The 20,241-nt window shown below is 48.7% G+C and overlaps 1 protein-coding gene across 3 annotated transcripts in view; it reads left to right on the forward strand.

Moving 5' to 3' along the window:
- SFXN5 (sideroflexin 5) overlaps positions 1 to 20,241 on the forward strand; it is a 99,062-nt gene that overhangs the window by 36,857 nt on the left and 41,964 nt on the right. For 2 of the 3 annotated variants that reach the window (XM_061440983.1, XM_061440985.1), the window contains 6 exons: positions 2,075 to 2,101; positions 3,345 to 3,399; positions 5,426 to 5,451; positions 9,534 to 9,587; positions 11,008 to 11,064; positions 11,918 to 11,983. In XM_061440983.1, coding sequence (XP_061296967.1) covers positions 2,075 to 2,101; positions 3,345 to 3,399; positions 5,426 to 5,451; positions 9,534 to 9,587; positions 11,008 to 11,064; positions 11,918 to 11,983 — 285 coding nt within the window. The remainder of the gene's footprint in view (positions 1 to 2,074; positions 2,102 to 3,344; positions 3,400 to 5,425; positions 5,452 to 9,533; positions 9,588 to 11,007; positions 11,065 to 11,917; positions 11,984 to 20,241) is intronic. The other variant, XM_061440984.1, reaches the window with a different exon arrangement.

Consider the following 20,241-nt stretch of genomic DNA (forward strand, 5'->3'; position numbering starts at 1 on the left):
TGCTGTATCAGGGGGTGAATCAATGCCATTTATAGTAGAGCAATTACCGTATTCCAGCAGTATTTTAATGGGTTTATATTTGGGGAAGGTGCTAAACCTTGGGTGAGAAAGGCAGAACAGGGCTTAAATTATACCATAATGGTAATACCCTCAGCGAGTTTGCTGATGACACCAAGCTGTGTGGTGCAGTTGACGTGCTGGAGGAGAGGGATGGGATCCAGAGGTACCTGGACAGGCTGGAGAGGTGGGACCGTGTAAGCCTCATGGACTTCAACAGGGGCAAGTGCAAGGTCCTGCCCATAGGTTGGGGCGATCCCCAGCACAAACACAGGCTGGGGCGGAAGGGATGGAGCAGTTCTGGGGAGACCTTAGAGCAGCTCCAGTGCTTAAAGGGGCTGCAGGAAACCTGGAAGGGTGCTTGGGGCAAGGGCCTGTAGGGCCAGGCCAAGGGGAATGGCTTGAACCTGCCAGAGGGGAGGCTGAGATGAGCTCTTAGGCAGAAGCTTTTCCCTGTGAGGGTGCTGAGGCGCTGGCACAGGGTGCCCAGAGAAGCTGTGGCTGCCCCATCCCTGGCAGTGTTCAAGGCCAGGGTTGGACACAGGGGCTTGGAGCAAGCTGCTCTAGTGGAAGGGGTCCCTGCCCGTGGCAGGGGTTGGAATTGGATGAGCTTTAAGGTCCCTTCCAACCCAAACCACTCTGGGATTCTAATGATAACATCTTAAAGGTGGATGCCTGTGTTGCAGAGTATGCGCGTGGCACTGGTGTAGGGATTCTGGTGGGTAATCCTGAGCTCTCCAAGCAAAAAGAGCTATCGCTGCCTTTATCAGCAGCAAGAGCAGAACTCCCAGGTTACCCTACCCTTGCTTTGGCAGGGCTACAACTGTTGTTGGAATCATTTGTCTGGTTTCTGGCGTCCTCGATGCGAGAGGATGTTGACAAATTGGAAAGATGTTAAAGAGCCACGAGGGTGGTTTAGAGATTGGCAATGGTGCCTTGCCAGCAAACAGCCAGTCTCCTGGCTCGGGTGGATTCTGTACTTATTTTCCCTTCGATGCAGGTTAAAGGGTGGTTTTAACAGCTCCAAGTACCTGTGTGAGGAGCAAAAATAGATGGTGCTGGAGGCTGTCAGACAGAGGTGGAACACAAGCCGGTGCTGATGTTGAAGCCAGCTTTGAGCTGACGGAAAGGTTTTTCATAGCAAAAGCCATGATTTAGTGTGGTATTTCACAGGAGTCCTGGGGTTTCATCCGTCTCTGGAGTTTTAGATATCAAAATCAGGACTTTTATTTGTATTTTAGAGCTTATAATTTGCATTCGGGTGTAATTCATGGAGGAGAGCCCTCTGGCTTTATTAGGCAGGGGCAAACTATGGGTTTACATCTATGCCAAAGCACCTCCTGATGTTGTGCACCTCCTCATGAGTTCTACCTGCACCTCACATGGGATGTTGTTTCCTCCGTGCTCATAGATCTTCACTGCCTGAGCCAGATCTGGGGTGTTTTGATGCTGCCGAGTGGCACTCAGTAAATCACAGTAGGCGCTCATGAGAGTTTTAGCTGAGATTTTTCCTCTCGCCGAGCGCTTTGCTGTGCGTTTCCCTTGTGAAGCATGGAAACTCCTGGTGCTTTACTCTGAATCCAGGTTCGATGTGAAGAGACGCTCGTCGCCTTTCCCTGCAGGGCTTCCTTGCTCCACCTTTGTTCCCCAGCAAGCTTTGGTTTCCGCAGGAAGCTCGTCCAAGGAGAGGCTGTGCTAAATTTACCTTGAGAGCTCCGTGCGGCTGTTACCGAGATGATGCTCAGTTTGTAAAGCTCAGAGCAGGGCACGAAGTCTGTCTGCTACTCTTTATCACTCAATGTAAAAGGAACATGATCTCTGCCTGGCTGGTCAGACTGGCCAAACGCATGTGAAGGAGCTCAATGGGTCTCAAGGATCTTTAAGCGCATCCAGGAAGGATGCTGAAAACGGGTCTGTTTAAACGCAGTCATTCACTCACTACAACAGCTCAAAGATGAATATTTGGGGTTTCACTGCTTGGTTTTTATATGTAATACTCTCTTTTCTTTCCTTCTAGCTGTGGGGAGCTCAAAAAATCAAGCAGGTAATCCCCTTTTTATTCCTATCTGACAATTATTATCAACCCTTGCTGTTTTCTTTCCTCTTTGCTAAGCGTCGCTGTCCTCTTCTCCGCTATTGACTTTGCCAGTCGCTGTTTTGTCTTGCCACAGGAATGTAAATGCAGTGAACACTTGCCACCAAAGGCTCTGATTTTTTTCCCTCTTTGTATTTATATATTTTGATGTCTTCATTTTCTCCTTCCTGTCTAGTCAAGAGATTTCTTGTCTCCAGTCTTTTGAAAATAGTTTGACAGTTCCTTGGTAAGGTTTGGAACTGTGTCGTACCTCCCTCCTCTGCAATCCCAGATCACTTGGGGATGCTTTTTTTCCTCCCCAGCCACTTAGTGCCAGTGCAACCTCCTGTAAAATGAGGTGGAAAATGGTCCAAGTGACCTTGGTTGTCTGTTTGTTAGTAAAACATTTAGGATTTCCATGGATATTGGGCTGTCCACAGCCACCAGCGCTGCTTGAGGGGCTGTGGTCACACGTAAAGGTTAAGTTAACCAGGAAATACAAATCCTGTGGCACATGAGGGGGTTTTATTTGGGTGACCCTTATGGTGACACCCAGAGAGGACAGCACCTGTAGGGTTTTTATCCCACCTCTGATCCTGAAGCAGCATTTCAGCCTTCCTACAACGTACTCATGCAGATGCACCTGCAGATGGGGATGCTCCTCGGAGTGAATCCATCCATCACGGCAGAGCCACACCAGTCCTTATGGGGGTCTCCTGCACCTGTTTGCTTTCTGAGCATCATAAAGTGATTTACAACCAAGCAGGCAGCCCTGCCCTCCCCATCCTTCTGCCTCAGCGAGGGCTTTTCCTTTTGTAGAGCAGTGTTTTAGCCAGGACATTGAGCTGCACCTCAGTGGGGATGCTGAAAACAGGCAGGGGCAGGAAACAGGTTCCCCTTTTACCATCCTAAGTCTACATTTCTCCCCCTGGGGTTAAGGTGTAGCACTGGGGGACATTATGGTACCAAGAAAGAGCCATTTTCTGTATTTCAGGTTAAATGATGTTCTCTACATTATCAGCTTATACTCAGTCACTTGAGGAGCGGGACAAGCAGTGGTGGGAGGTTGGGTGGAGGCTCTTGAACAGTAACTCCCTTGGTTAAAAGCAAGGAGGGTGCTGAGTACTCGCTGGTGGAAGGTGCTGTTTGTAGAGGCCGAGCACTGCCTTTGCTGCTGTGCCTTCAGCCTGTCTCTCTGCTGTCTCTTTTCCAGGCCATCATCCATCCCGACACAAATGAGACCATCTTCATGCCTTTCCGAATGTCAGGTAGCGTATGTCCCAAACGGGCCAACATGGATATTACTGGGAATATGTACAAAATCCCTTCGTTTTTCCTCCTGTTTTTGAGTTACAGATGGTAAACGTTTAGATTAAGCTCAGAAAGGAATTCAAATGCCCCAATCCCTTTGCATCTGAGGAGAATTGGGATCCTAAATACCTATGGAAGATGTAGGGCTTCATATTTTCCTTTCCTTCAGAGGTTCTAATGTGAACTCAAGCATTTGGCATTTTTGAGGCATCCAACACTGTATTGGGCATGTTAATTCTGTAGTAAAGAGCAAAGCTTGATGCCCAATGACCAGTTTTTGGGTTTACTCTCCAGGAGAGAATGGGATGAGCCCTGTTTTACCATGTGCCAGTGGGAGCCAGGAAGTATCAGCTCCCCTGTGGCTTATTCCAGGTTGCTTAATGATGAAATCCTTGCCTGCTCCTTCCCACTTTGGGATGTCCCTTTGCCATGCACAGGTCCACAGCTACCCCTGCTGTGGCTTGAATAGCACCTCTCTTGAGGAGGAAGTTCAGCCTTGGCTTTTTCCCAAAGGATCTATTTAAATAAATAGGGCTTTTCCCATGTTTTTTGTGGGAGCATCTTCATCTGAATGCTGGGCATAGGAGGAATATAACAGGCTTGATGGGTTTTGCTCTCCAGTTCTTCGTGGAAGGGTGATGTTGAGGGTGAAGTGAAGGTGAGAAAAGCCAGGACCTGCAGTTTGCTGGTTCTGTATTTCTTTCTTTGTTTAATTATTCTTCCTCTCAGGTCTCTGCCCCTTTTCTGACTAAATTGGATCCATGAGGCTTAATTCAGGAATATCAAGACCTTCTAGTGGAAGTCATAGAGATGGATTATAATTAGCACAGAAATTGGCAGACTTAGCAGGGGAAAAATGTGAAGCATTTGATTTTTGTGGCACTCAATAGGATTTGGGGTAAAGGCTTATCTCTAATATAGAGCTTTAAGTTAGACCTGTGATTAAATAGTCCTTCTCTCTTCCACGATGCAACTACACTTTCTTCAGCTTACACCCTCTTGCTTCTTCTACTGACCTAGAAATAAATGAGCTCTCCTGGTACAAAATCACTCATGGAGAGATTGATAAAGCAGATGGTGAACGAGGAAGATCCCACCTCTGGTGGCATGGTCCTGCTCCTTAACTGGCATGGGCTCTGCAGCTTGTTAGGTGGCTTCATGAGCGGCTTTGGCATGCTGTAAGTGGTGGGACCAGGCTCAGCAAGAAGGGAAGGGGCATGGAAAGCTGGAGAGTGTTCTCCTGGGTTAGTGAGGGTAGGTTGTGGGAGGGTCTGATGAGCAACAGAGCTGGCACAAGGAAGGGAACAGATTGTGTGACTGAGCTTGGGAAGGGGGGCAGGATCTCCCCCTTCCCGTGGCAGCAAGCCACTAGGTCAGCTCAGATAGCAGCATCCAGCTCCTCCTGCTCCGGACCAGGAGCTCCTGGTCTGAGCTCTCATTCCTTTGCTTCTGATGATGTGGGGTTTTGCTGGCTGCTGAGCCCAGCTCAACAACAGGATGCCCTCTAAAGTGCCAATGCTGTGTACTGGAACAGACTGGGCTTACTGGAGTAAGCTTTAGGGTCTAGATGATACATGTTTCAGGGGAAGTCTTAGACCACAACCCAAGAGAAGCAGGTGGAGGATGGGAAGGAGATAAGGGAAAATCAGGAGTCTGCTCTAGGTGGTGCTTGGTGCATCAGTCCATGTCCCCATGGTGGTGAAGAGCTGGTGGAAGTGAATGCAGCCCATCATGCCAGGTTTGAATCATGGAATGGTTTGGGTTGGAAGGGACCTTAAAGCTTATCTAATTCCAACTCCCTGCCATGGGCAGGGACACCTTCCACTAGAGCAGCTTGCTCCAAGCCCCATCCAACCAGGCCTTGAGCACTGCCAGGGATGAGGCTTTGACTGCTACCCTGACCTGATCCGTGTCTTAGATAGGATGTTTTTCCATCCCAAAGCTATGTATTAAAATGAATGCATCTCTTTTTGTTTTTCATAGGTTACATTCCCTTTGGAACACCCATCGTAAGTATTATAACATCTCTCCCCATTTGGTTTGCAAGTACCAAGAAACACATCTTTTAGCACTCCACATGCCACCTACATGCTCCCACAAGGGTTTCCATTGCACGTTAGCAAGGTCTTCACCGTGTCAAACCTGCCCTATGCACATTGTGCTTGAGGTTACTCATCTCTTGAACGTCATTCACTCAGCCCCGTGCAGCATCTTCAGCTTCATCTTTCCCATCTGGGAAAAGGGAAGACCGAGATGAGCTCATTGCCTGCAAAATGCAACTTCTGCAACTCTCAGATTTCAGCTTTGGACACTTGTGTTTCTGTTTTGGGGTTTCATTTGCATGTTTTACGAGGCTCTTCCTGAACGTGATGAGCTGCAGCACGGCGAGGCCCGTGTCGTGCGCTCCCGTCTCGATTAATGACAACAGCCAGTGCTTTCCGTGGGGTTCCTGCTGAGGGTGCTTGGAGTTTGTACTTGTTCTTGTGGGATGTGTAAGCATTTGGGTGCTCTCGGTAGCGAGAGCCAGAAGGGAGATAATTCTGCCTGTCTGCTGAAACCTCAGCTCGTCTTCAGGAATGGGAATCATTAATTAATCCCTTTTATGAATGGGGAAACTGAGGCATGGAGTTTTGCCCTAAATCGCTCAAGGCTGGTGCCATGAAGTCCTCAGAGCCACCAGTTCTTGGCTCAGCTTCTTCAATCACGTGTATGAAGATGGTTGAAAGGAGCAAAAGGTGCTCAGTTTGACCTCCTGCACCCAGTGGGCTGTGGCACGGTCCTTGCTTAAAGGTGACAATCCCTGTGGACCGGCGATAGCGGGGTTGCCAGCATGTAAAAGCAGAACCTGTCACATCCATTACTCTGCTGTGGCAGGGAGAGGGCTTGGTGGGCACTTTGTATGGGGCATTTTCAAAGAAAAGGTTAAACAAAAATGAGTTAACGCTCAAGCTGACAATGAAATCGGCCCCAATCCAGAGCTGTCAGAGGAGCCGCGAGCTGTCAGATGAGCCCAATTTCACTCGCTCTAAAGGATAAACTGGAACCTCTTGTCATTTACAAAGAGGAGGAGAAAAAAAAAATCAAAAAAATCCCCATACCCAAACGTTTCAAATGTTAAAATTAAAATGTAACATTTATGCCAATCGATCTGTGAAATTTAGTGACAAAATTGGCAGCCTGCTCCAGCATAAAAACAGTTTGAGTCTTGCATTTCACATAGGGGGATGGGATTTCCTCAAGAGAGGCTCAACGTGCCTGCGGTGGGCTCTGCCTGTGTGAGCGTGGCTGTCCTCACCTCCGGTGTGACTGTCCCGGGGTTTGAGGGTCACTTAAACACTTGGCATAGATGGGATCAGAGAATGTATTACCAGGTTTACTGCCTCTCAGTCACTCCGTGATGCTGCCGATATACATCTTGGTCCGGGTTCTTTTCCTCCCCCTATAGCTAATGCAAACTAATTCAGTTTGGTTTAGCTCATTGTGAAAGAGATTAAGGTCTTGCTGGAGATAATTGTTTCTTTTCTGGCCAAAGCACCTACTCCCCTGACACATCAAATCTTGTGGCTGTTTCTCCTTCCCCCAAGTTGCAATCGTTTGCTTTTCGTTTTAGCTTCCATCCTTTCCATGCTCAAGCTCCTGGTTCGATCATGGGATCACTTGCAGAGTGAGGACAGCATGGGGGATAGGTCAGCGTAGGGAGATTCTGTGTTTGCCCACAGAGATTCCAGCCCAGGAGGGAGCAAATCTATCCGCTCCCATTATAGAACCAGAGACTGGTTTAGCTTAGAAGGGTCCTTTAAAGCACATCCAGTTCCACCCCCTTGCCACGAGCAGGGACCCCTTCCACTAGAGCAGCTTGCTCCAAGCCCCTGTGTCCAACCTGGCCTTGAGCACTGCCAGGGATCATCTCCCTTTGCTGTAGGGGTAAGATGTGCAAGGCAGCTGCTGGACTCTGGGTTTGTGTTTCATCCCAGGGATGGAAGGCTTTAAGGAAGAAGATTTATCTGCATGTAGGGAATTCAGCCTAAAATGAGCAGTGAAGATGGAACCAAAGCTGTGCTGGTGTTCCCAGCTGCCACCCACCTCTTTAAGCACCTTATTTTCCTCCATTATATATGGAGGGGTCTTGTTGAGGTTTCAAAGTCCATAGAGAAGACCTTGGTGTTAATATGGGGATGCAGACTTGGGCCTTGCAAGAGGAGACCCCATAACACAAACAGAGCCCACAGATGCCCAAGCAGTGGCTTTAGCCCCATCTTTGCTGCCACGAAAGCCCCTTCACACCTGATAGGCAATTAAACGTTATAGCTGGTACTTTTCTAAGTGTTTAAAAGCTTTTTGCCTATTTTGTTTTCCTTCTTAGTTATTTTTTCCCCCTGACAGTAATTAAAAGTGAAATTGTACATTTCTTGACAGACTCTTGCACATATGGAGAGTTTGCATTTAAACGTGCCTCTTTCAGTCATACACATTTTGGGTGCTCTTCTTTATTTATTTATTTTCCCTCTTCTATTTCCCTCGGCGCTCAGCTTCAGCTGACAATGCAAGTGCCTGCCTGGAGTCTTCCCTTTCTCCTCCAGAGCCTCATTAGCCTGGTGGCTTCAGGGCTAGAAGCCAGTCCTCGGGTGAGGAAGTGCGTCGCCTCTTGAATTCATTTGGCTAAGACCAGCGCTGGAGTAATTAATGGCAAGAGCCCCATATTGAATGGAAGTGGTAAATTAGTGTAACTTGCACAGGTTGGCGCTCAGCCAGTGTACAAAGTAGCTGTAACTTCACGAGAGGCTGGAGGAGGAAAAGCTGGAGGAGGAGGAGGAGAAGGGAACGAAGATGGAAATGAAAGCAGGCCTCCCAACCCTATTACCCTTTTGTTTGTTGTTATTTCTCTCTTCTGTCCTTAAGCGTAGAGGTTGCCTCCTCTTCAACTGATGCTGCTGCAGATGTGGGGAGATGGCGTTAGCTTATCCCTCCTTGCAGCAGGCTCTCAGTGCTCCAAGCAGGGATGCTTGTTCTCTTCTTAGCAATAAACTTCACGAAAATGGTACAAAGGACAGTCTGAGAGTGGGAATGAACTCACAGCCTTCTTGTCCAGATGCCTCGGGGGTGTTTTAGTTCACATCAGTGTCCTGACAATAAATGTGTTTGGAATTAGGAGTTAGTTGTTCAGCCTTTATACTCATAACAAAGAGCAGAGATGATTTTGCAACAAGAAGGATGTCTTCTTTGGAGACTCTTAGACATCCTGCTCATTGCAGCATGGTTGGACTAGGTGACCTTTGAAGGTCCCTTCCAACCCAAGCCACGCTATGAGTGAAGGTGCAGGAGGAGAGGACATGACAATGATGTTAGGAAGTATCTCACCTTACCCGTTTCTTGGGGTTGGACTAGATCACCTTCGAGGGTCTTTTCCAACCCAAACTATTCTGTGGCTCTTACCCAAGAGCTCATCTTCCTGTCTATGTTTTGGGGGTTTATTGTTGGGAGTCACCATGCTTCGCATCCTTTTCCTCTTGCTCAGTTTCTTCTGTTGAGTACAACACATCCATAATTCTCTCTCAAAACAAAATCCAGGCTCCCAAACAGGAGCACAAGTGCTTCCAGGTGTCACTCCTGCCTTCAGGTGTTCCAATCGGATTCCATTCTCGTGCTTGAAAGAGCAAATGTGGCAAAGGAAAATAAGAACGACCCCGCTTTTACTGCCAATAGCAACAACTTTGAGCTCTTGCATTCAAGCAGCGTTGATGTTCTCCTCCAGAAATACCTGGAATAAAGAAGTGATTATTTTAATTCATTTTAATGAATTTTAATGAATTAATCTTTGGGCATTCTCTGCTGCCAGACTCTTTCCAAGGTGGCTTGCAAGCAACAAATAGGAAGCAAAGCTTTCATGGGCAGCTCCATTGCCCAGTTTCACCACTGGAAAGCTGAGAGACAACAGGCAGAAGGGAAGTTCAATAACTATAATGCAGTAAAGCTATAAATGAAGGTCATTTAGTCAAGGCATCAGAAATAAGCTTGCTCTTTGCATGCCGAGAAAAGCATCAAGAGCAAACCAACAATGCATTTACTAATGACCCAATCTCTTCTCCTGCAGGTTGTTGGTCTCCTCTTGCCCAACCAGACGCTGGCATCCACTGTGTTTTGGCAGGTAATGTCCAAATGGATGGAGAATGGGATGGAATGGAAAGAAGCAGTTGAATTTTGTCTAGGTACATGTGGCTATTCTGCGGTGGCAGTGCTTTAGTTAATGCGGAGGTGATGTGGCTGGATATAATTAGGGAAAGGTTTGGTAGGTCTAGAAGAGACTATAAGCAAACTATTGGGTCTGCTTTCCAGTTTGTGCCATTGCAAAGGAGATGAAAAATACTCTGGGATCACAAAATCAGCTTTTTGGGCCCATTTTGTATAGGTGTAAATCACAGAATCCCAGACTAGTTTGGGTTGGAAGAGACCTTAAAGCTCCTCCAGCTCCAACCCCTGCCACAGGCAGGGACACCTCCCAGTAGAGCAGCTTGCTCCAAGCCCCATCCAGCCTGGCCTGGCTGTCTCTGTGTAGGGAGCTGTGGGTGTTGCTTCCCATTAAAATTCTGGGAATTAAGAGTAAGTGGGGGAAGCGTGCACGTGAATGAGTTCCATCCATAGTAAACATGCCAGTGAAGTATCATTTCAGCAGTAACTGAAATGCAAGAACAAGTTCTTTTCAGGCTTATTTTTAGTTGTGAATGTCTTTTTATTGTCTACAGTGTAAGTGATGATAGAGAATTATGCAGTTAAGAAATATCAAAGCAGAATGGGATCTGCTTAGTATGTTAGAAAGACTGCAGGACCAAGAATATGTTGGTACGTGCCAGTAACTTGTGGTTTGGTGTGTTTAGCTGTAACTTGTGCCATGTGGCATCACCTGCTGTGGGAGTAGGATGGTGGCTGGAGACATCTACGCTCATTCATGTTTGTGAAGGCAACTTGTCTCCTCTGCCTTTAGAATGACAAACCCAGACTGGTTTGGGTTGAAGGGAGCTTAAAGCTCATCCAGTTCCAACCCTTCCACTAGAGCAGCTTGCTCCAAGCCCCTGAGTCCAGCCTGGCCTTGAACACTGCCAGGGATGGGGCAGCCACAGCTTCTCTGGGCACCCTGTGCCAGCGCCTCAGCACCCTGAGAGGAGTGGAACTGATGAGCTTGAAGGTCCCTTCCATCCCAAACCAGTCTGAGTCTATGAATTGGCTGCCAGGCTTAATGCTACCTCTTAACAGCAGTATGGATTTGGTGCTGATGAAAACAAAGAGCAACTGAGATGTGTGGAGGTAGATTGGGCCAGGAGAAGAGCTGTTTGTCAAGCAAAGAGGGAAGCAAAGCTGCCCTCTGGTCTCTGGATGCCTTGGGCTTTCTGTCCCTCCCTTTGAGGGGCATTAAATCAGATGCAGGTTATACAGGAGCCTTTACAAAGAGGTGGCAAATTGTGAGCAGGCCCAAGAGGACAGTTTTCCATCGACATTCCCACCTTTAATAGATACTTTTCGCTTTACTGCTGTGAAGTTATGTTTATGCCTGTCTCCTGTTTCCTCCTCAGTGGTTGAATCAGAGCCACAATGCCTGCGTCAACTATGCAAACCGCAATGCGACCAAGGTGAGGAGCCCCAGCGTCTGTGGTGTGCATGGTGTGTTAGCTCTGGTTTAACACAGCAACAGAAGTCTTGTCCCTCCGCTGTTAATAGATGCTCTGGAGTTAACCCACTGATGGGTTTATAGATTGGCCATTCTCCTGTATAGGCTTCCATGTCAAACCTCAGCTGTAAATGGTATGAGGATCCCAAAATCACTCAAAGCGCATCAGTAACACTAAATGGCTTTGAGCTGAACCAGTATCTAGTTCTAACTGGTGTGAAGTGGCTGCATTTGATATGGAAATGAGCACAAAGCAAAGCTGTATCTGGGTTTTTTGGGTAGCAAAAGGCAGCTCCATGATCACCCTGGTGTCTCCTGAGGACTTTATGTGTGCCAGCAGCAGCGGTGCTGCGAAAGTGGTGGGGCTGTTCCTCCTCCCTCCCATTGCTTTATCATTCATTACAAGCTCAAGACAGGAAGCTGAGCTGGAAACCATCCAGCTCATTGAGATAACATTTCAACCACAGCTATTTCATGTGGAGAGTTTGGGGCTCATCACTAGTGTATAAGAATAACTCATTTTGTACCATTTGCTGAATTCCATTCACATCCTTCCTTTGAGCTCCAATTAATATTATCATTTTCTGATGCCAATTAATTTCCCAGTCCCTTTAACCTTGCTCACGAGGCTCCAATTTGCCTTTCTTTTGCCGCTGCTACATGACAGACCATGTGTCACAGAACAATATGACAGAGATGAAACCTGTCTCTGCTTCCAAACAAACACAATGAAAACAGCCCCCAAAAAGCAGAGCTGCAGTTTAATAACCAGGAGTTTGTTTAGTGACAATATGTTTTGTTTTCTCTTTCCAAAGCCTTCTCCGACGTCCAAGTTCATCCAGGGCTACTTGGGAGCTGTCGTAAGCGCTGTCTCGATAGCAGTGGGTAACGCTTTATATCTCTCTATTTCACTGCTAACTGCTCCTTTACAGTGGTTTTGAGAGGTTTGTTTGAATTGCCAAGCATGTTTGTCTTATAATTGACAGAATCTGGTCTATATAACCAGAAAATACTGGAACTGTGAGGTGGTTCCGTCCATGCATGCTCCAGCTTCCCAACAGAAGGAGATTTCCACTGGTGATGGCTTCCCACACTGTGGCTTTGATGCTGGGTGAACTCAGATCATCCACTAGTGCATTAACCAGGGGGGGGAATTAGCCTGGTCCAAGCTAAAAGAGGGACTTTAACATGCTGAACAAAGGCAGGCTTTGAGAGATGTTCTTCTGATGGGTCATCACCTTCCACTGAAAGAACCAAGGCACTCACAATGACCTGCGGATGGCCTTCAAGCTGGAAACAGTGTTTGGGTCATAGCTGAAGTCACCTCTAAGGGAGAAACTTTAAACAGTGCTAAACCCATGGTCTCGTGGGGCACTCAACAGGCTTCTAGTACTCAGGCTCCCCAGAAGCACGAGTTGGCATCTGTAGCAGGGTCAGTAATTCCCAAGGGGATGGGTACATTTCTCAGGAGCAACTTATGGAAGTTCTTTCCTACAGTGGGTTTTCAAATAAGCCTCTGAACTGTCTGGTTGTACCTTTCCTGCTGGGACATTAAAGATCCCACAGCATTTGTGGTTGTTTTCCTCTGGCTGAGACATTTTTCCTTTATCCCAAGCCACAGACATCCTTTTCCAGGTGTTTTTTCTGCAAACAGACTTTACTACGGGAAGAGGTCAGCCTTCAGGGGACTGACTCAGTGGACCATAGTGGTAGGACAAGGGGGAGTGGGTTCAAACTGAAACAGGGGAGATTTAGGTTGGATATGAAGAAGTTCTTCCCTGTGAGGGTGCTGAGGAGCTGGCACAGGGTGCCCAGAGAAGCTGTGGCTGCCCCATCCCTGGCAGTGTTCAAGGCCAGGTTGGACACAGGGGCTTGGAGCAAGCTGCTCTAGTGGAAGGGGTCCCTGCCCGTGGCAGGGGTTGGAGCTGGAGGAGCTTGCAGGTCCCTTCAACCCAAACCATTCTATGGTGGTTCTATGGTTCTCAGCCTGCTCACTGTGCTGTTTGTACCCAGGTTCCCCAATTCACATTCAGGAAGGTGCTACGTGGGCTTTACAAGGTAAAATGTCTGTCTAGAGCAGACTGGGGATCACTAAGGGAACTATGGAAGCGAGAGCTTCTGGCCGTGAGTGGTTTGACACACCATGGCCACAGTGGACAGCAGGGAGCCTGCAGAAGGCTTATCTCTGTTCTCGTGCAGGCAGCTTTGCAAAGGGCATGGAGTTGGAGAAGCACCCTGAGGTTTTGAGTGGAAGCTGTCCATTTATTGGATGCACATCTCCTTGACAGCGGTGCATCCCCTGGCTTGGCGCACTCACTGATTGCTGTGCTGCTCCCCTTTATCACTTGTATTACCCCTTCACTGCAGACCAAAGCAGCCTTGTGCTGGTGTGAGCTCCCACCCTTCATAACCCCATGAAGATGTGTTCACAACAGCTCCAGCTTCTGCAGCTAAAGTACAATGTGAGGCCCCATCTCACCCACATCAACCCTCTGTCCACTCTTCCTGGTGTAGCATGGGAAGGCCTTCTCAGTCCTTAGCTCAGGTATTTCCACCTTGTGAATCAGTAAAGCAAAGCTCGCCAGCTTGATGTGCTGCTGCTGCTCACAACCTGCCTTCCAACCCCCAGTGCAGCTGCAGCAAAGGGCTGATGTCTGGTTCCATGTTGTTGGCATGAATGCTCCTCTCCATTCTGGCAGCAGGGGCAGGTAGAGGGCAGGACACATGGAGAAGTGGTGTTGGGAGAGGTTTGTCACCCCGAGAAGCTGACAGGCTTTGGTAAGGAAACCACTTGGGCAGTGGGAGGTGATGTCCGTGTTGGGACAGTTGATGCAGGTGTTGGAAAGCTCTGGTTCCTCCTAGGCTGGCTGCAAAGGAGGTGAAGCAGAGATAAATTCATAGTGCAGAAGTGTCCCCATCAGTGGTACTGTGAGAACCATTCTCTGAAGCATGTGAAAAGCTACACCAAGGCACCTGGGCAACCTGATGTAGCTGAAGGTGTCCCTGCTCAGTGCAGGGGGTTGGATTAGGTGAGCTTTGAAGGTCGCTGTCAACCCAAACCATTCTATGACTTGTAGATCAAAGTAATTACAGCAAAGCAGCAGTGACCTGCTGTTACTGCAGGGTGGCTGTCACCACTGGTGGCTTTAGGTGGCTTACAGTCATCTGACAGCAGATCAGCCCTTTGTCCCATGATAGTTTATATCTCCATTAGTTGTACTGTCTCCTCCGTGGTGGTGAAGCAGGTGGTGGTCTGTACAGAACAATGAGCTTGGAGTAAGCACAGAAGTAAGGGATGCTGGGACTCATCTGTTCTCCTAATTTGTAGGTGCATCTCCAGCAGGAGCCCCAGGGCCTGGTTATCTTGCACACCTTGGCTGTCCATCACTGCAGAGCTTTTAAAACACTTCAAGGAAAGGTGTTCTGTACAACAGGATTCCAGGCTTGTGCAAGAGGAAACCTTCCTTCGGTGCTGTGGTTGCCAGAGGGGGTTTCTACCTTCCTATTAAAGTGCTACAATGGCCCCACCAGGCTGGGCTTCCACTGGGATGCCCTTGGCACGTAATAGCAGGGTTTTGTAGCTGAGGTTCTCTGAGGGTCAGAGTATTGTTAGGGGGAGGCAGGAGCTTTCCTTAGATCTATTGATGTAGTCGGGAGAGTGAGGAAGAGAAGCAGCCTTCATGGATTCTTCCTGCTTCCTGATATAGGAATGGAAGTCTTCTTCCAAGTGAAGCATGTAGGGTGTAAAAATGAGATGTGCAACTGATGTCCCTATACTGTGTCCCCACAGACAAGCTGCTGGGGACACAACTATGTGTGATACAGCTTTGTGTCCTGATAATCCATTGCAGCACTTCCTGCCTGCTCCATTCCCAATGCAGAACAGCCTGGAGAAAATCCTGCAGATCAGGGAGTGATTTCTAGATTGTAAATACCTGGATTCAGATCCAGCATCTCCTCGAGTGCTCTGTGCTTTGTATTTTAAATGATGATGACAAATAACACCGAAACAGCCCCTGGGTTCATTACCTTGGGTTGGAAGGTCTCAGCCCTCATTAAGTGATCTCTGCTGTCAGTTAGCAACAAATCACCTCCCAGTGTGAGCCTATTAGGACCAGATGACCTGAAAACAAGTGCCACTGCCTCCAGTGGTCTGCTGAGACCTGCTATTAATTAAACTGAGCCCCTTCCACCTTTGCAGTTGGCAATGATGCAGGTAGAAGGCTCATGACTGACACAGGGGTTGACTTGTGATAGTGTTTCCCATCGCCTTCACCCTCCGTGGCTTTATCTAACAGAGAGGGACAAACCAGTGACTTGCTCATGCGCAGAGAAGAGCAGATTTTGGCTTTGGGCTTCTTGCAGTTAAACTGAAAGTCTTGGAAAGCTTTGCAGGTAACTGGGTTCTTTTCCCATGGTAGAGAGACGGAGGAATCGCTGTCGGAGAGAGGTGATGCTTCTCTCTTAGCTCCAGTGCTGCACCTGGGATCCGGATTCACAGCCCTTCAGGATGAGGATTTGGAGGAATCAATGCTCTTTTTTTTCAATGGTTTTCAAGATTTCAATATTTTTCCCCAGTATTGTCCCTCACTCCAAGAGAGACCTTGAGGTGCTGGAGCGGGGCCAGAGAAGGGCACTGGAGCTGGTGCAGGGCCTGGAGCACAAGTGTGATGGGGAAGGGCTGAGGGACCTGGGGGGTTCAGTGTGGAGAAGAGAAGGCTCAGGGGGGACCTGATGGCTCCCTACAAGTGCCTGACAGGAGGATGGAGCCAGGAGGGGCTGGGCTCTGCTCCCAAGGAACAAGGGATGGGACAAGAGGAAACGGCCTCAAGCTGCCCCAGGGCAGGTTTAGATGGAGCTGAGGAACAATTCCTGCCCCAGAGGGTGCTCAAGCATTGGAACAGGCTGCCCAGGGCAGGGCTGCAGGCACCGGCCCTGCAAGTGTTCACACAGCGTGGAGCAGAGGCCTCAGTGCCATGGGGCAGTGGTGGCCTTGGCAGTGCTGGGAATGGTTGGACTGGGTGAGCTTAAAGGGCTTTACCAGCCTATTTGAGTCTATGACTCCCCCTACTCCCAACCCAACCCACAGCCTAGCTCCAGGCAAGGAAAGACATGGCAGGTCCAGAATTTTCTCTCTCCTCCTGTGCAGTACTTGGGTGTAGCCATCACTTGAAGTCAGGTTAGAAGAGACATCACAAAGGGATAATGGTGGGACTGGATGTGGGGAATGACCTGAAAAGATGGAGCTCTTCCATCTCTAACTTCTTACGCCAGGTTGGATGAGGCTTGGAGCAAGCTGCTCTAGTGGGGGTGTCCCTACCTGTGGCAGGGGCTGGAACTGGATGAGCTTTAAGGCCCCTTCCAACCCAAACCATTCTATGACTCTATGTCCTCCTTGTTGTGGCAGACAGTATGTTTAGAGGAGTCTGATTACCACTCAGTAACCTAGATTTCTCTTTCTCCTTCTGTGATTGTAGCTTATTTTTAGCATATTCTCCATCCACCAACCTCCTTCCTGTCTTTTCTTTGGATTCCTCTCATTTTACTGCTTTTCTGAGCAGTAATTGTTATTTTTTAACATTTTTTTTCATACAGTTGAGTGGATTCCTGGAACTGGGCTCTCTTTGCTGATACCTGGCTGCTGTGCATGATGATGGATGAAGTGTAGTTAATATCAGCTGATTTTCCTAAGTGAGGCAAACAAAGGCAGAGAGTGGTAAAAGGACATGAGAAAGATCAAGTGTCTGAAATGTTAGGGTTTGGGTTTTTTTCCCCAATATCCTAGCACCAAGAGTTATGTTGATTGGAGGGATTGGAAACCCTTTCCAGCAGATGCGCAAAGACACAAACGTTCTAATTTGATCATGCTTCTAAAAGGATAAGAAAGCAACATAACCAAGACCAATCTCATTGTTAATAACTGGTTTTACGTATGTTATAAACAGGTTTCTTAATGTCAGATCCCAACTCAATTTGCTCCTGTGCTGCTGATCCCTTTTGTTCTGAACCAGCTCTTTATAGAAGAAGTTTTGGGTTGGAAGGGACCTTAAAGCTCCTCCAGTCCCAATCCCTTCCATGGGCAGGGACCCCTTCCACTAGAGCAGCTTGCTCCAAGCCCCTGTGTCCAACCTGGCCTTGAACACTGCCAGGGATGGGGCAGCCCCAGCTTCTCTGGGCACCCTGTGCCAGCACCTCAGCATTGTCACAGAGAAGATACTATGTCAGTGCTATGGACTTAGACCATAACTTCAGTTTGAGAACAGAGAGGTTCTTGGGGCTGCAATTAAATGCATGCAAATGAAACCAGATCCAGACAAGGGCCGTGATCAGCTGCTGTCTGGTTTACGGGGGGTCACTGGTGCTGAGACCTGCAGGCTGGAGACTGCTGGAGCCCGTGGTGGCGAGTCGTTGGGTTTCTCCGTACATTCTCCTTGAAGCATCTCACAGCAGTGGTGTTACTGCCATTGCTTTCTGTAGTCCTTGCATCAGGGCTTTGTACAGCAGGTTTTTAATGCCCACCTGCGGTTCTGCCAAGCCCAGCTCCAAATCCTGCTCCTTGTGATCCCTGTGGAGACTCTCCAAGGGCTTCCTCTCTTCTGCCAGTATCATTTGGCCACGTTTGACATCTCCCAGTAAGCAGTGCATTGTCGCTCAGCTTGGTGCTCTGGTCATTAGCTCATTGTCCATCTGTTGACCACTGTGTGTACCTTGGAGGTGCCATATACATCGGTACTGCTGGCATTACCCTCTTCAGTTGGCAGGATGGGCTCTAATTAGAGCACAGCAAGCCTGGCAGGCATTCAGAGTGTGGTTTACATGTAGAGGTGCATGTAGCTTGCCCAGGAATCCTCTTATTGTGACCACCAAGGCACGATGGCACTGAGCTTCCCCCTTGTATTAGGCCTTTGATTCCCCTGATGGAAGGAGAAGCAAAACCACATGTGAGATCAAGTACCTCTGCAGTGGAGGGATGGTGTGGTGACGTTTACCCCAATTATAGAAGCTCTCTCCATCCCCTTGCCAATATACCAGGGTTTGGAACTTCTAACCAGGCTTTTATTAAGTGCAACTTCGGGATTGATGGTCTTGTCAGTACAGAGGCAAATAAATACGTTGTTCTCACTTAGCAACCTGAGCTAAATTCTGACAAAAGTAGGTGTTTTGTCTTCTTTTGTATAAGAGGGAGCTGTAATGACATGTAACCATGACTCCCAGCCACGCTCTGTGTTCGCTATCGACTTACACGCTTAAAATGCACCTGCTCAAGACTTGAATGTAACCTTGGGCTTAAAAAAATCAGGTGATTAATGCCATTAATAACTTTGGTGCTAGCAGCTACTAATGACTCACCCTGGAGCCACTGCTGCTCGAGGTGTGCAGGAGGGGGTTTGAAGCAGCTCTTGGACAGAGCTTTGGGTGAGATGGTTTAGTGTGGGGTGTCCCTGCCCATGGCAAGGGGGTTGGAACTGGATGAGCTTAAGGTGCTTTCCAACCCTGACTATTCTGTGATTCTATCATTCTGTGATTCACAGGCAGAGCCAGGCCTTTTCATTTTAAAGGTAGCCCCATGCTTCCTGGCCCTAAATCCTGACCCTGGACAAGGCAGTGGAGGAAGGGAGCTGATGCCAGTGTGATTTGCTGATGCTCTTTCTTTGCTGTGTGGAGTGTGCATGGTGCTTTCACAGACTGTGAAAATGTATGGAGTTAGACTGGAGTGTGTGTAAGCCCAAACCAGGTTAAAGCTTCCGAGAATCATAGAAACATAGAATAGAATGGTTTGGACTGGGAGGAGCCTTAAAGCTCCTCCAGCTCCAACCCCTGCCACAGGCAGGGACCCCTTCCACTGGAGCAGCTTGCTCCAAGCCCCTGTGTCCAACCTGGCCTTGAACACTGCCAGGGATGGGGCAGCCACAGCTTCTCTGGGCACCCTGTGCCAGCGCCTCAGCACCCTCCCAGGGAAGAGCTTCTGCCTAAGAGCTCATCTCAGTCTCCCCTCTGGCAGGTTAAAGCCATTCCCCTTGGCCTGTCCCTACATCCCTTGTCCCAAGCCCCTCTCCAGCTTTCCTGCAGCCCCTTCAGGCACTGGAGCTGCTCTCAGGTCTCCCCTTCAGGAGCCTTCTCTTGTCCAGGCTGCCCCAGCCCAGCTCTCTCAGCCTGGCTCCAGAGCAGCATCTTCAAATCACGCCTCTCTGATGCAGGTGTCAGTCATCCTGGGGCAACTTCCTTCTGCACAGAAGCCCTGGAGATGTTATTTCCAAGAACATGCAGCTTTCGGGGGAGCTCTGTGATTGCTGTAGGGCATCTGCAGAGCTTCTGAGCTCTGGAAGCGCTGTGATTTGTCTCAGAGGCGTTGGGCGGTGTTCCCGCAGGGTTCACAGATGATCGTTCGTGCAGGATCTCAGCTGGGGTTGGAGCTGCCTGAGCACAGAGGTTACACACAAGTCACAACTCCTCGACTTTATATTTAGCTGTATCGGAGAAAGGAAGTTGAGCGGGAGTCTCATCAGCAAAGCCCAGTGTGGGTCTGGGAGATCAGATCAAAGCTGAGGCTGCTCCTGGACAAACGCACATGGCATCAATGATGCTTTTAAGCCGGCTGGATTTCCCCCACCCCAAAAAGTTTCCATTTTGAGGAGTCAAAACGTGCCTTGTCTTGAAAATATCCCTTATAACCCAAACCACTCCCACAGCCACACAGGATTTCAGCAGAGAGATCTTATTGTTTGTCCCCTTCACCTGAGAGGTGAAGTCTGCTCAAGCCTAACGTTAGTGCTGTAAAACAGTGTTAGTGTTGTAAGGGTTGTGTTGCAGCTGGCTTTGGGAATCCCTGGCCTTGCATCCTGACAGCCAGAGCTCAGTGACCTGGATCGCTGATGCCACTGGGGACATGGAGCTGTTGGAGTGAGGCCAGAGGAGGCCATGGAGATGCTGCGAGGGCTGGAGCAGCTCTGCTCTGGAGCCAGGCTGAGAGAGCTGGGCTGGGGCAGCCTGGACAAGAGAAGGCTCCTGAAAGGGAGACCTGAGAGCAGCTCCAGTGCCTAAAGGGGCTGCAGGAAAGCTGGAGAGGGGCTTGGGACAAGGGATGTAGGGACAGGCCAAGGGGAATGGCTTTAACCTGCCAGAGGGGAGACTGAGATGA

Source organism: Pezoporus flaviventris, unplaced genomic scaffold (assembly GCF_033815535.1).
Source record: "Pezoporus flaviventris isolate CSIRO_AGI_PZ_B2104156 unplaced genomic scaffold, CSIRO_AGI_Pfla_v1 ptg000188l, whole genome shotgun sequence".
Lineage (NCBI taxonomy): Eukaryota > Metazoa > Chordata > Aves > Psittaciformes > Psittacidae > Pezoporus > Pezoporus flaviventris.